At 44.3% G+C, this 13,806-nt stretch overlaps 2 protein-coding genes across 3 annotated transcripts; one reads left to right on the top strand and one right to left on the bottom strand.

The window, feature by feature from the left end:
- The first annotated feature begins 212 nt into the window (after positions 1–212).
- LOC131262702 (armadillo-like helical domain-containing protein 3) lies at positions 213–2,986 on the top strand. 2 transcript variants are annotated; one of them, XM_058264762.1, is made up of 7 exons: positions 213–685; positions 743–1,073; positions 1,141–1,302; positions 1,387–1,599; positions 1,667–1,887; positions 1,978–2,210; positions 2,284–2,986. In XM_058264762.1, the coding sequence occupies exons 1-7, from the start codon at positions 319–321 to the stop codon at positions 2,851–2,853; spliced, it is 2,097 nt and encodes a 698-aa protein (XP_058120745.1). In that variant the 5' UTR covers positions 213–318; the 3' UTR covers positions 2,854–2,986. The 2 variants fall into 2 exon arrangements, with proteins under 2 accessions (XP_058120745.1, XP_058120744.1); XM_058264761.1 differs by having other exon boundaries at positions 213–1,073.
- Positions 2,987–3,472: 486 nt separating this feature from the next.
- Positions 3,473–5,084, bottom strand: LOC131262065 (V-type proton ATPase subunit D 1). The gene is made up of 5 exons (XM_058263978.1): positions 4,918–5,084; positions 4,740–4,857; positions 4,284–4,647; positions 4,103–4,197; positions 3,473–4,034 (listed from the first exon to the last, which is right to left on the bottom strand). The coding sequence occupies exons 1-5, from the start codon at positions 4,956–4,958 to the stop codon at positions 3,912–3,914; spliced, it is 741 nt and encodes a 246-aa protein (XP_058119961.1). The 5' UTR covers positions 4,959–5,084; the 3' UTR covers positions 3,473–3,911.
- Between the last annotated feature and the right edge of the window lie 8,722 nt (positions 5,085–13,806).

The following is a 13,806-nucleotide window of genomic DNA, read 5'->3' as shown; positions in this document are numbered from 1 at the left end:
CATTTTCTTATTTTTAACAATCAAGGATGCTTAATATTTTAATTTTCTGAAAGTCGGTTTGAACTGTTTATGTTAGATAAGCAAATTGTTATTTTAACTCTGAGCTAATTTTATTTCTTGTTGAACTAGATCAGCTGACTATACAGAATGACAGCTACTGTGCTTCTGTCACATTGTATTCGGCCGTCGTGCCGCGTCAGACGTGTTGATTATTGTAGAACGGCTGAATCGAATAGATTCAGTAACAGTTTTTGTGCAAAATATTGGTAACCTGGAGATAAGTGAGCCTTTTAAAGCAATTCAACAAGCCATTCCAGTATGGCCTCCCGTAAACGATCCGGATCCGGGTCGAAGCGACCGAAGGAAAAAGTTGTGCATATCTACGAGTTGCTCTGCCGTGGCGAAGACCCCAAGCGGCAGAGTGCCCAGTTTTGGGAGGAGTTTTTCCTACTGCAACCAAATACGGAAATGTTGGAATCGGAACTGCTTAAACAGACCGCAGAGCAGTACCTCAATGCAAAGGACAACATATTGCAGTTATTTACCGAGTGCATCAATATGCTTTCCTCCGGCAGTCCAAAACGTATCCACAACGCACTGCAAACTATCAGTGTATTCATACACGTATTTTTCCGCAAGCAATCGATGGTTGGCACAGTTGGCACGGGTAGTGATGGTGCCACTAGTGGGTTGGTCGCTAGTGCCGGGTCGTCTGCTATGTTTATCACCGTCAACGACATAGAGGACGACATGAGGAAGTTGCTGAAATATTTGAATGCAATAATGGTATGCGACGATGCCACCGACAGTCCTACGGACATTTGCTTGAAGATTCTGCTAATCATTGCTACTGGCATGGACAACGTTAACGATAATCGCCTAATAGAATTTATCATAGGACAAAACCTGTTTGAGGCTTTTAAGAAAATCCTCAGTGATTCGGCGTTGCGGAATTTACATGGACACGATGTGGTGACACTTCTCACCATTCTGGTAAACTACCGAAAACACGATGGTAGCAATCCGTACGTCGTGGAACTCTCGTTGCTAGCAGAAGAACTTGCATTAAATGGGTAAGGTGTAATATGTTTAAATGCACTCTGTTCCTTGATACTTACAGTAACGGATTTTATATTTCAGTTATGGTCAAGTTATATCATGTGTGTTGACAATGTTCTGCAAGCAGCACCTGTTGACTCTCACCGAACTTTCCTCATCTTCCTCATGGTTCTCTTCACTTTCGAGTATCGTTGGAAATATGTTCATTTCCGATGAATTGTGTTGTCGCAGTCAACAAATTAGGTATAATGTGAATAGTTCCGACAGAAGGTGTTGTTTTTTTCGAGCGCTTAGAACTGATATCCTGGTTTTGAACAAACTTTTTAGGGCAAACAATTCTCTACTCCTTGCCTTGTACGAAGCAATACACTTGAATAGAAACTTCATTACCACCTTAGCCCACACTCAAGCTGACTCAACGCCACCTTCTCCATGCAATACGCTTAACATCAACGACGGTACACCGGATCTGTCCTCGGCTGCAATTCTAGATGCATCGCACTATTCAACGAACTTATTCGTTTCCCTTTTTCAATATTGGTAAGAAGCATCGTCGCTTAGCACGACAGTTCCAAACTTCAGCTAATGTTTTTTTTTATCTTTTCAGTTCTATTGTTATGCAAGATCATAAGAGTGAACTCAGCGCAATCAATCTAAAGCTTTGCCTGTTGATTCTCACATGTATCGCCGAAGATCAGTACGCAAACTCGATGATGCACGATACTAATTTGACCTTTAAAGTTTCTTTACACCGAGCCCATATGAGACATCGAAAACTGACATCGGAAAAAGTGGCAAAACCGCAGCCGCTAGCCACAACGTTGCTTGGTACGAAACTTTATCATATAGGCATGCACAAGGCACCAAATAATTAAATTGCTTTACGATAAATCCGTTTTGATAACTTTACATTTGCAGATCTTCTGGTGGAGTTCATTGTAACTCATCTGCTTAAAAAATTTCCCATAGAACTATACCTGCTATGCATCGGTATAATACATCGGATTATCGTTTACCAAAAGCGCTGCAGAGTGAGACTTGCATACCATTGGAAGGAATTATGGACGGCAATGATAAGCCTGCTGAAGTTTCTTATTTATCAGGAGCAAAATCTTATCAAACGATGCAATATTTTCGAGCTAGCCCTCCAGGTACATTTACCAGCAAGCATCCGTACACTCATGCGTCGTGGACTAAACTCTTTAAACGTCTCTTTTCTTAAAGGTAATAAACATATTTAATCTTTTCATCACCTATGGGGACACATTTTTGGCCACAACTAACAGCTACGACGAACTGTACTACGAGTTGAATCGCGAAGAAAAAGTGTTCAGTGAATTGCATGCCATGGTGCTGCGGTATGCTTCGATGCAAGACTGCGACCACAAGGAAGATGCAATACGACTCCTGAATGCTCTGTCCAATATTTTGGCCATAATAAAGCATTTCCAGATAAAAATCAAAGAGTGGCTTGCTAGCCAGAGCCTTTCAACGCCAACGGAGCAACAAATTCTCGAGCAGATACAGAAAAATTACGATCTTACGCTTAAACTCCAGGACAGTCTCGACCAGTACGAGCGATACAGCGAGCGACCAAAGCATGTCCTTTTCTTTGCCAATTTAGTGAAGGAAGTCATGGTTGATACGAGGAAAACAGTCTACTATCTTGTGAAGCAAATGAACAAAAGCAATGCACTGGAGAGTACCAGCTTAAACACTACTTCCGGGACCCACGTGGAGAGGTCAGTTCTGCTGGACGGTGCGGAAGCGGACGATATGAACACAACAATGTGAAACTTTTCTGATAGAACTTCGAAATCATGCCGGTTATATCATTTAGACTGCTTAATCGTTACTCTTTGAAAAAGAGATTATATTGGGAACGAAACGAAAAATAAAGTTACTTTCAAATGCGGAGAGCAGTTGTGTACCATATTTAATGTTTCTAAATTGTAATGTACCAATGTTAAAATACCATGTAGTACATCAAAGAATTTTCAGTTTGGTTTAATCTAATCCAAGGTTTTCAAAACTTGAATTTCAGCTGCCATATCTTCTGATGGTTATTTCGTGGCATTCATATTTTACATATGTATTCTCAGAAATTCTGGGTCAGTCTTTAGAAAAACAAGGTGTTTCATTATTATAGTATAACATGGAAATGCCATGAAATAATGTAACGGAATTTTTGAGCAAATTCTATAATTTTCATGAATAAACTTCTTCGAAAGAGAATAGTAAATATGATGAACATTTGAATTATTACCGGAACCCCGTGACACTATCATGGGACTAGAACCGGATTCTTAACAAGTAAAGCCTCTACGACGGCCCCAGAAAACACGTTTCGATTTGGTTAGATGATATAAGAACACAGGAAATCTAGTTAAATTGCAATCACAAAACCAATGAATAGTTCTAGTTCTCACAGTATATTTTGCATCATTATTTTCATATGTACCTTTTTCGGTGTATATAACAGAAGGTCAACGCGGTTTTATTGTGGATCGTTTTACTGCAACTGTTTTTGTTATATGCAGTTTTTGTTGGTAAGTTGTTTGTTGAATCATGTGTGTTTTCCCTTCTGTTGACGACCACAATATCCACCGCGAAACCATAAAATATAAACAATAAACATAAACAGGCCCTCATGCAGAAGTTAAGGATCTAAAGGGAAGTTAAAATATGCAGAAATACAACAATGGGAGCATTCCTGATGGAATCGTATCTTACGCGCTCACGAATGTTTTTTTTCAATTACTTTCATAGCACTCGAATCCTTAGAAACATTGATACTTCTAACCCAATTTGAAGCAAGCACTCGTATGGGGCCATCATATCTTTGTGCTCTTTTAGAAGAGGATATCATCATCGCCCTCATCAAGAATATTTGCCTGGCTACGTACGTCAATACCTTGTTGCAGCAATGCTGCTCTTTTCTCTTCTGCCTTCTTCTTGGCGATGCGTTTCTTGTCCTGTAAAATCGAATGATAAGAGCATATAATGGTTGCATAAACATGGAGTAACCTATCCAATGGCTCACCTGAATCTTCTTCAGACGGTAGAATTCTTCACGCTCCAATTCATCGAGCTCGGAAATGATGTATGCAAGAGTGCGATCAATTCTAGGAATGATTACTGTAAAAAAATACAAAAAATTTAATATACAGTATACAGCCGTTGGGTGTATGTTAAATAACAATATTGTCAGAACAATTAAATACCATGCTCAATGGCGTTAACTCGACGGTTGGTGATCTTAATAACTTCATCCAATGTCACAAACGACGTCTGGAGCGATGCAAGCTCAACCAGCAGTTTTACCGCGCTCTGGTAATTTTTCTTCAGCTTCTGAAGCTGCTGTCCACCCTTCGCCAATCCGGTCAGCTCATACGTATCCGAACCGTCTTGATACGATTCAAAGACTGGCAGCGTTACGCCAGCTACGTTGTCCTTCTTGGTGCGGATTTTGATTTGGGCTTTGGTGACGTTTTGCAAAACAACCTGATTAAAATCACCCGAAGCAAACTTCGCCTCCGCCAACGAGAAAGCCGCTTCTTTCATCACTTCTCCCATGAGCGTTTTCGTCTACGAGGCAAAAAAACATTGGAACATCGTTAGTAAACAGGAAAATGTTGGCGATATGGCAGGTTCGAACTTCAATATTATAAGATGCATACCTCAATGATCTTACTGAGAATCATACGGAATCGCATTTGCAATGCATCGGCCTTCTTTTTCAGCAATCCATGGCCCTTGTGGGCTCCAGCAAGGCGGGCCTTCATCTGCATTTGAGCTCTGGGGAAGAATTAGTTACTACAGGTTTGTAGTGACTGCATTGTAATGTTGGAAACTTACCCGCGAGACGGGAAGATCGGAATACGATCTTTGGACGACATTTTGGCGCTAGATGTTCACGGAGAAAAGCTGAAAATCGAAAATCTTTTCACCACACTCAATGTACACACCAAGAAACGGACCAACGAACCTCACGAGTCGCAAAATATCGATGGTCACAAGACCCTTGGTACTGCTTCGCTACCAAAGATGGTTTAGGAAGGAGGTCGTGTGATGTTACTGATTTTGACGTAGCAACATTGACGGTTTCACGTTTCTATCCACAACTTTGATTGTTTTGAAAACAACATTGCAAGTTCGTTAGCTGATATGGGCAGCGCACACGAAATAATAAAAGGTAAAATGCCAGATTGGTAAGAGAGTAAATGAGGCCCCGGCCTTCGTTTTTTCGGTCGTAGCTATACCTCTTGTGCAATGATATACCTTAGTATATGCAATAGGTGATACATCAATTCATTACAGCCTCTGCCTCTTTACACGGGAACATGTTCATTGATTATAGGAATCTTGGCCGTTGAAGTCCTCATCTGTGAGGTCACCAGGTTTTCAGGCCAGATTTGCTAGGAGGTGCCCTTATATCAGCAATGCAAGTTCGCTCAGGGGCATGATGCTACATCTGTAGAGTACTGGAAAATGATTTTGGGGTCTGACGAATCAACATTTGAGCTTTTTATTCCGGATCGGCGCAGATCGGACGAGGCGCTTCAGGATCGTCACATCCAGTAAAACATGAAGGAGGAAATGTGATGGTCTGGAGTTGTTTTGCATGAGTTGTGGGGGGGGGGGGAGGGGGGGGGGGAAGCTTGTCAAAATTGATGTTATCATGACTGCAGATTCCGGTAAAACCCCAAATGAAGTATTTTGTGAAAATTCATTGAACGTTTGATAACGAAGTTAGGACTGGAACATGCCAATACCACCAAAAGCCCGATGGATAAAGGATTCTTTAAGGATTTATCTCACAGTGATACCTTGGAATGTAATACAATGTATAGGAGTGCAATAGGCATATTAATGTACATCTCGAACACTGCAAGACCAGACATTGCCGCCAGTGTAGCTATTTTGACAAGGAAATTTAACACACCAACGCATAAAGATTGGATTGCAACAAAAAGGATTGTGAGATATTTGAAAGGCACAATAAATTGGACATTAAAGATAGGCGGCGAACCAAACCTAGGAATGGAAGCATATTCGGATGCCGACTGGGCTGAAGATAGAGACACCAGAAAATCAACAGCCGGATTAATAACCCAACGAGAAATTTTGGCGTTATTTTGGGGTAAAAGAATTCTCTTCAGAACTGCCCGCTCTTCTTTTCAGAATTCTTTTACCCCTTCTTTTGTAGCAGATTTCCTATGCAATCTAGGCGTAAAACGACTTCTGAAAAGAAGGGTAAAACAATTCTCTTAATACTTGCGGGACACCGCAAAAGAGAACAGTTTTGACGACGTGTGCGTTTATAACACCTATTTCTAACTATACGTGGCAAAAACGTATACCCATTCGTAGTAGATTATATGAGCTGGATTCAGGATATCTTTTCTTTCCTAAAATAATTATTTTCATGCAGGAAAATATTTTTGATTATTTTATGTATTATTTTGGTACATCGATAATCTTTATTTTTATAAATCTCAGTTTCAAAGTCCCGTGATGAGATGAGGCAATAAACCCTACATTTTTACAGTGCACGTGAAGCATGCTTATTACAATCTGACTCTAAGTGGAAACGGGACTCGAACACGGGTTTACCAAGAGCGAAGCCGTAGTCTTGCCGAGGAACCATAGCACAAGTTAGAAATAGTGAGGAAATATCGCTACTTGAATGGCAAACGTAGATTTTGAAGAAAAAATTTATTTCGTACCATAAAAGATTTTCCCAATCGGGATTTGAACACCAAACCTCTGATGCAAGGCTCGAGCACCACTACCAGTACACCAGTTGTACGAGTGGATTGCATAGGGAAAATACAGGTATAAATGGCTATGTGAATAAATTGAACTACCAAGCTTTTAATTTAATAATGGTTATGATAATTTGAAATCTATGTATGAAAATTTGATCGGATTTGAAAAAGTACATTGAATATCTAAAAAATATCATGAACAAACATTTTTACAGCCGTCAACAAAAAAGTTTTTCCTAGCCTAGATTTGAACTCCGATCCTCCGGAACAACACCCATGCACTATTATGGGGTTTGAAAAATTACATTAAATATCTAAAAAAATCATGAAAAAATATTTCACAACCGTCAACAAAAAAGTTTTTCTCAGCCTAGATTCGAACTCCGATCCTCCCGAACAACACCAATGCACTTAGCCCCCTAGACTATTGATGAAAGAAAATTTCTGTGTGATATCACAGCTACTAATATGTATGTAGGCAAACTGAATGTAGCGTAGAAAATGAACCAAGAATAAAAACTTCAGTCACATTTTTCCTCCTTCGAGCTGGTATTATATACATATCGTCCGGTTCGGAAGGCAATCAGGGGAAATGTTCAGAAATCGTCCGACGCCTCCTCTGGTTCATGCTGGCAAACAGCGACCACGGATCTTACACGCTTTCCAGACTGCACAAAAAAAATCAAGCGCGATTCGCGCGACATCGCGCAAGGTTTTTTTTATATGGAGTTCAGCTCCTGTCAGGCGATGTCGCGCTGTAGTGTGGACGCCGAGTTAGCAGGCTCCTTCGATGTACGATGTGCAGCACCACTCCGCCATGGCCAGTGAAAACACGTAGAACGCATTGATGATTATTTCAAGCCGCTTCTTCCTCCTTGTCGAGACCCAGAAATGTGTGAAAAGCACGGACAAATCATCATCAGTAAGAACTCTCTGCTGTGGGTTCTTACCGACCTGCTACACGAGCCGCAAACTCCAGCCGCAAACTCAAAAACCGTATAAGTTTACGTCAAAATCTTTGCGGCTCGTGTAGCCGCGTTTTGCGGTACCAATTCTGTGAGCCACGCTACACGAGCCGCAAACTCAAAAACTTTGCGGCGCAAAGAGGTTTTTATTTTTGATTTTACAGTTAACTTAAAAATCTTCCTTCAAAGCAAACAAGATGTTACGGACGGACGATATGTTTCGTTCGTAATGCCAACGGATAGGAAATTTTGCCCCTGACCACGAATAGAAAGAAAAGTGGGAAAAGTCGTGGGAGGAAAAAATTCCTGTTTTAGACAAGAAATGTTAGGACAAGAAGGTCCTAACAAAGAAAGAAAGCGAGAATAACGCAATGAAGGCAAACCCAAAATAATTTTATGTTTTCCAGATGGAAATTTCGAGTGCAAGTAATAAAACATCGTGTGCATTGAAGCCAGGAATAGGCGACAATGCATGATGCCGCAAGAAACGAGCATGCATGCGCTCGAAAGACCAACGGGTCGATTATTAATAACTACGTTTCCATCGAAGGAAAAATTTTATATCCAGAATCGTCACGTCAACGTGACGATAACCAGACGCCCCACGCGATGAAGGGTTAATCTTAGCGCGATCGACGTGATCGAGCGACGAAGCGTCAAGTGGGTCGATATCGATCGACGCTGCGACCCTCGCTTTCTCATTAGGGGAAAGTGAAACGTTTAGGAATAGAACGTGTGACGAGAACGAAACCATGTAACGTTCTCCAGCAGCAGGGGGCGATCTGGAATTAGAGCGAGATCTCCTATCTAGTTCGCGCTCATTAATTAAATGTAATCAATTTGGTATATAAGCAATCAAAAAATTGAATAAAGCAGTTATTTTCACCAGGACACCTACGAGTAAAGTACCGAAATTCTTGCTCAAGTTCTAAATCCGAAATACCCAGAAACCCTTCCAATCTTACGCTCGATTCTGCTCTGTTCAGCGGCACGTCACGCTGCAGACCGGCTTCTCGTAAGAACCTTCCTAAAAACTTAGAGAAAATTCTGAAGGCTTCTCTCCGACGTCGGCAAGTCACGGCTCGGACGGAACTTTAGAAGATTCAATAAGTTTCCCGCTTCTGCGTGGTCCTCTCCGCTGCCGGCAAGTCACGGCTCGGACCGGTCACGCTGACAAGCATTCCCAACTCCTTGTCCGAAAAGAGTTAAGGACAATTCGCGGAACACCTCTCCGTTCAGCGGCACGTCACGCTGCGGACCGGGTTCTCGGTTTCCCTTAACTTTAGATCAAGGTATCACACGCTGTTTGCACCGTTGTTGGCACGTCACAACACGGGCCGAACACGTTGATACCGAAATCGACGGACCTCCTCGTGGTGAAGATTCTCGCGTTAGGAACGACGACGCACTCAGTTGAGTTTACCTTCGCGCTCGGCTGGACAATCCGCTTCGTTACACAAGATCTTATTTCAATGCACACAAAAAGTAAAAGATGGATAATCTGTTGATGAATGAAGTGTGGCTAACTACCCTATCGCGGGTCATCGAGTTGAGTACCCAAAACTTACAACAACGCAACAGGCGTATTGTTCGCAGGCAAGAAGATGGCAACCGTTTGCTGGACAATACTGTAGCAGAGCAAGCAAATGAAACTATAATTAACTTTCTTCGCATGAAGAAGGAAGATTTTGATGTTCTCAAGTTACATAAAAAGTGGTAGTATAAAATATTTTAATCTTTACCCGGTTGACAAAAATTCAAATTTTTTGCAGCTGTCATGTAGTACCAGCAAGTTTTTCCATGGCAGATTGCTGGGACTCTTGCTGGAACTACATAGTACCAGCAACAATGTCAATTTCTGTCAACCGGGTATCATTAAACTTTTTGAAACTTTTGGATAAAATCAGTTGGTGGGCCGGACTTTGCCGACCCCTGATCTATAGTGAATTTATAATTGATATTCTAGCTATAAAATGACAAAATATTACTGTAGCTGCAAAATAAACACGTAAATTTATCACCATATGTTCGATTATTTTGTTTTTGAGATTTGTTATGTTTACATTTATTTCTTCTTCATCTTCTTCTTCTGGCGCATTTGAGTTTGCGGTTAGCTGCCAAAAACTTCGCGGGTGCAGTTTTCAGCTCACGGAGCTGAAAAGTTTCTGACGTAAACTCTTCGGCTGTTCCCCTCTTAGCGCCGCAAAGTTTTTGAGTTTGCGGCTCGTGTAGCGTGGCTCTTAGATTTTTCTTAAAACGCGGCTGCACGAACCGCAAAGATTTTGACGTAAACTTATACGGTTTTTGAGTTTGCGCCGGTAACAACTAATGAAACAACTAATACGCTGGTAAAAACACGGTCGAATGCTTGCTAGTTGGCCAGACTTGCACAGTAAACAGTAAACAGTAAATAAACAAAGGTTTGACAGCCAGTACCTCTTTCCACTGCGGTGCCTTCCAAAAAACAATTATTGGTAGGTTATGAGGAGTCCATGGGGGTGCCCATGGCGCAGCGGTAGCGCGAGGAAACACCACACCACAGGTGTGGGATCGAATCTCGAGTCTGGCACCCTCCGGTATTATGAACGGCTGACCACCGATCTATAATATACCGTCTTTCGGTCACACAAACTCTCTTCAGAGAGAGGCCTTGTCCCACTAGGGGATGTCGTGCCACATTAAAAAAAAAAAAAAAATGAGGAGTCCATGCCTACCAAAAATACACTTGGCAAGGTTCTTTTTGGTAGGCATGTATACCTTTGGTAGGAAAGTGCAGCAAGGTTCTCCTTGCGAATATTCTATGTAGGAGCAGCGGTAAACTGGATAAGTCGCCAGCAAATTTGTGTAACCCTTTCGTCAATGGAGGCGAAATATGTGGCACTGAGTGAGACATGTCAGGAAGTTAAATGGTTTAGAAAACTTTTGGTAGATTTAGGTGAAAACATTCCCATAACTAATATATACGAGGATAACCAAAGTTGCATAAGATTTGCATTATAGACCTCAATTGTATGTATATATATCTTGGTATGGGCATAATAAAAGGCACGGCGATCGTACGTCGGTGCGCAGTCGGATTTGATCGACAGAACTAAAAGGACCAATTCGTGTCCGCTTCTTCTTCTTCTTCTTGAATGGCCCGCTCACGGTTGAGCACGTCGTGCTGACATGGCCTGGTTACCAATCGTTCTCCAGGTAGCTCGGTCCATGGCTGCAGCCCTCCAACCCCGGTCGCATCCGATGTCTCGCAGGTTCTGCTCCACTTGGTCCATCCACGGAGCTCGCTGAGCTCCTTGTCGTCTCGTGCCGGGCGGGTCGCTGGTGAGCACCTTCTTGGTGGGGCATGAGTCCGGCATCCTCATGACATGCCCCAACCACCGAATCCTGCCGGCCTTTGCCACTGTCAGGATGTCCGGCTCACCATACAGCTCAGCTAGCTCGTGGTTCATCCTTCTCCTCCACACGCCCTGCTCACACACGCCGCCAAAAATAGACCGGAGCACGCGCCGCTCGAAGACTGAGAGAGCGTTGGCGTCCTCTGTGAGCAGAGTCCAAGATTCATGCCCATAAAGAACGACCGGTCTAATCAGCGTGCGGTATATGGCACACTTAGTGGGTGGGAGAAGCCATCTGGACCTCAGGAGTTTGTGGAGCCCATAGTAGGCACGATTCCCCTGAACAATGCGCCTCCGGATTTCGCAGCTTACGTTGTTGTCCGGAGTTACGACAGTGCCGAGGTAGCAAAACTCCTCTACTACCTCGAGTTCGTCGCCGTCTACTGATACACTGCTCCCCAGCCTGGCTCTGTCACTGTCAGAGCCTCCGACGAGCAGGTACTTTGTTTTCGTTGCATTGATCATCAATCCAATCCTTGCGGCCTCGCGTTTCAGTCGGGTGTACGCCTCGCACACCGTCCTTGTGTTCCGCCCGATGATGTCGATGTCATCCGCGAAGCCGAGGAATTGGAGAGAGCGGGTGAAAATCGTGCCACGGATGTCGAAGCCCGCGCTCCTCATGACACCTTTCAGAGCGATGTTGAATAGAAGGCAAGAGAGTCCATCACCTTGCCTCAGACCCCGATGAGATTCGAACGGATCCGATAGCATGTTCGAAATCTTCACCTTACACTGCACCCCCTCCATTGTGGCCTCTAGCAGTCGAACCAACTTCTCGGGGAAGCTGTACTGCCGCATGGTCTTCCATAGCTCCTTCCTATCTATGGTATCGTAGGCCACCTTGAAGTTGATGAAGAGGTGGTGCGTCGGGATCTGGTGCTCCCGGCACTTCTGGAGGATCTGCCGTAGAGTGAAGATCTGGATCGGTGGTGGATTTGCCTCCAACAAACCCAGCTTGGTAGCTTCCGACGAAATCTGTAGCAAGGGGCGCGAGTCTGCAGAAGAGTATCTGGGATAGGATTTTGTAGGCAGCATTGAGAACTGTGATGGCTCGAAAGTTGGCACAGTCCATTCTGTCACCCTTCTTGTATACTGGGTGGATGACACCCAGCTTCCAGTCCTCCGGTATCCTTTCCTGCTCCCAGATTTTCACAATTAGCTGGTGCATACTGACGGCAAGCTCTACCGAACCCATCTTGAATAGTTCTGCCACCAGCCCATCGCTGCCAGCTGCTTTGTTCTGTTTCAGCTGCTTGATGGCACTAGTGACTTCGTCCAAGGATGGTGGGAGCACATCGTCATCTACCTCCTGGCTAATGTGCTGCTCAATTCTGCCTGCGCCGCTGCTGGACTCCCCTAATTCCACTCCGTTCAGGTGTCCGTTGAAGTAGCACTTCCACCTTTCGATCACCTCTCGCTCGTCCGTAAGAATGTTGCCCTCCTCGTCACGACACATTGCGACGTTTGGCGTGTAGCCGCCTCGTGTCTTCTTCAACATCCTGTAGAACTGGCGAGTTTCCCCCGACTGAGTTAGCTGCTCCTACAGTTGTTCATCCGACTCCTCGAAGCGGCGCTTCTTGCTTTCGAAGAGCCGGGTTTGCTGTGTCCTCAGTCGTTTGTAGTGTTCCACGTTCTGACGGGTTTCGCGCTGCAGCATTCGGGCGCGCGCTGCGTTCTTCTCGGATAGTGCCCGCCTGCACTCGTCATCGAACCACTCTTTCCTCTGGTTACGTGGCTTATGGCCCAGTGTCTGCTCGGCTGTGCTGCTGATGACTCGCTCCACCATACGCCAGTGGTCATTGAGGGACATTGTGGCGGTAGTGATGTTGTCCGGTAGCGCTTCTCCAAGCGCTGTCGCGTAGCCCTCGGCAACAGCAGGTGTTCGCAGCCGATCCGTGTTTAGGCGTGGGGTAGGCCGGTGACGCAGTTTGTTGACAGCGCAGAGCTTCTGCCGTAGCTTCACCATAACCAGGAAGTGGTCCGAGTCGACGTTTGCGCCCCTGTACGTACGTACGTCGATGATGTCCGAGAAGTGCCTTCCGTCTATGAGAACGTGGTCTATTTGGGAATATGTCTGCTGTGGTGATCTCCAGGTGTAGCTGAAACGAGGTTTGTGCTGGAAGAAGGTGCTATGGATGTTCATGTGCCTCGAGGATGCGAAGTTTATGCGCCGGAGGCCAATGTCGTTGGTTAGCTGGTGGACACTAAAGCTTCCAATCGTAGGTTTATAGGCCCGACCTTATCATTTAGGTCTCCGATAATCGTGTTGGGGGCAGCGGTCGTACTCCCTCTCGAGCTGTGTATAGAAGGCGTCTTTGTCGTCATCGCTGCTCCCAAGATGCAGGCTGTGCACATTAATAATGCCCAGTTTGAAGAAGCGTCCACGTATCCTCAACCTGCACATTCTGTCGTTGTTCGGCTACCATCCGATCACACGCTTCCTCATAGCACCTATAACAAGGAACGCCGTACCGAGCTCGTGCTTGTATCCTACACTCTGGTAGATCATGCAATCGCTACGGTAGGGGCGCTCCGAGACTCCCTTCCAGCTAACCTCTTGAAGTGGTACTATCTCGAAACCGCGGGCTCTCACTTCCTTTGCGAGTATTCTGGCAG

The sequence above is a fragment of the Anopheles coustani genome, chromosome 2, assembly GCF_943734705.1.
Source record: "Anopheles coustani chromosome 2, idAnoCousDA_361_x.2, whole genome shotgun sequence".
Classification (NCBI taxonomy): Eukaryota; Metazoa; Arthropoda; class Insecta; order Diptera; family Culicidae; genus Anopheles; species Anopheles coustani.
This window is presented reverse-complemented; position numbering and strand designations above follow the sequence as displayed.

Coding starts and splice junctions, on each gene's coding strand:
- LOC131262702 (XM_058264761.1), top strand. CDS start 319: ATGGCCTCCCGTAAACGATCCGGATCCGGGTCGAAGCGACCGAAGGAA. Junction 1,888..1,977: donor GCTAGCCACAACGTTGCTTG/GTACGAAACTTT, acceptor TTACATTTGCAG/ATCTTCTGGTGGAGTTCATT. Junction 2,211..2,283: donor TTTTCGAGCTAGCCCTCCAG/GTACATTTACCA, acceptor CTTTTCTTAAAG/GTAATAAACATATTTAATCT.
- LOC131262065 (XM_058263978.1), bottom strand. CDS start 4,958: ATGTCGTCCAAAGATCGTATTCCGATCTTCCCGTCTCGCGG. Junction 4,858..4,917: donor CCGATCTTCCCGTCTCGCGG/GTAAGTTTCCAA, acceptor ATTCTTCCCCAG/AGCTCAAATGCAGATGAAGG. Junction 4,198..4,283: donor AGTTAACGCCATTGAGCATG/GTATTTAATTGT, acceptor ATTTTTTTACAG/TAATCATTCCTAGAATTGAT.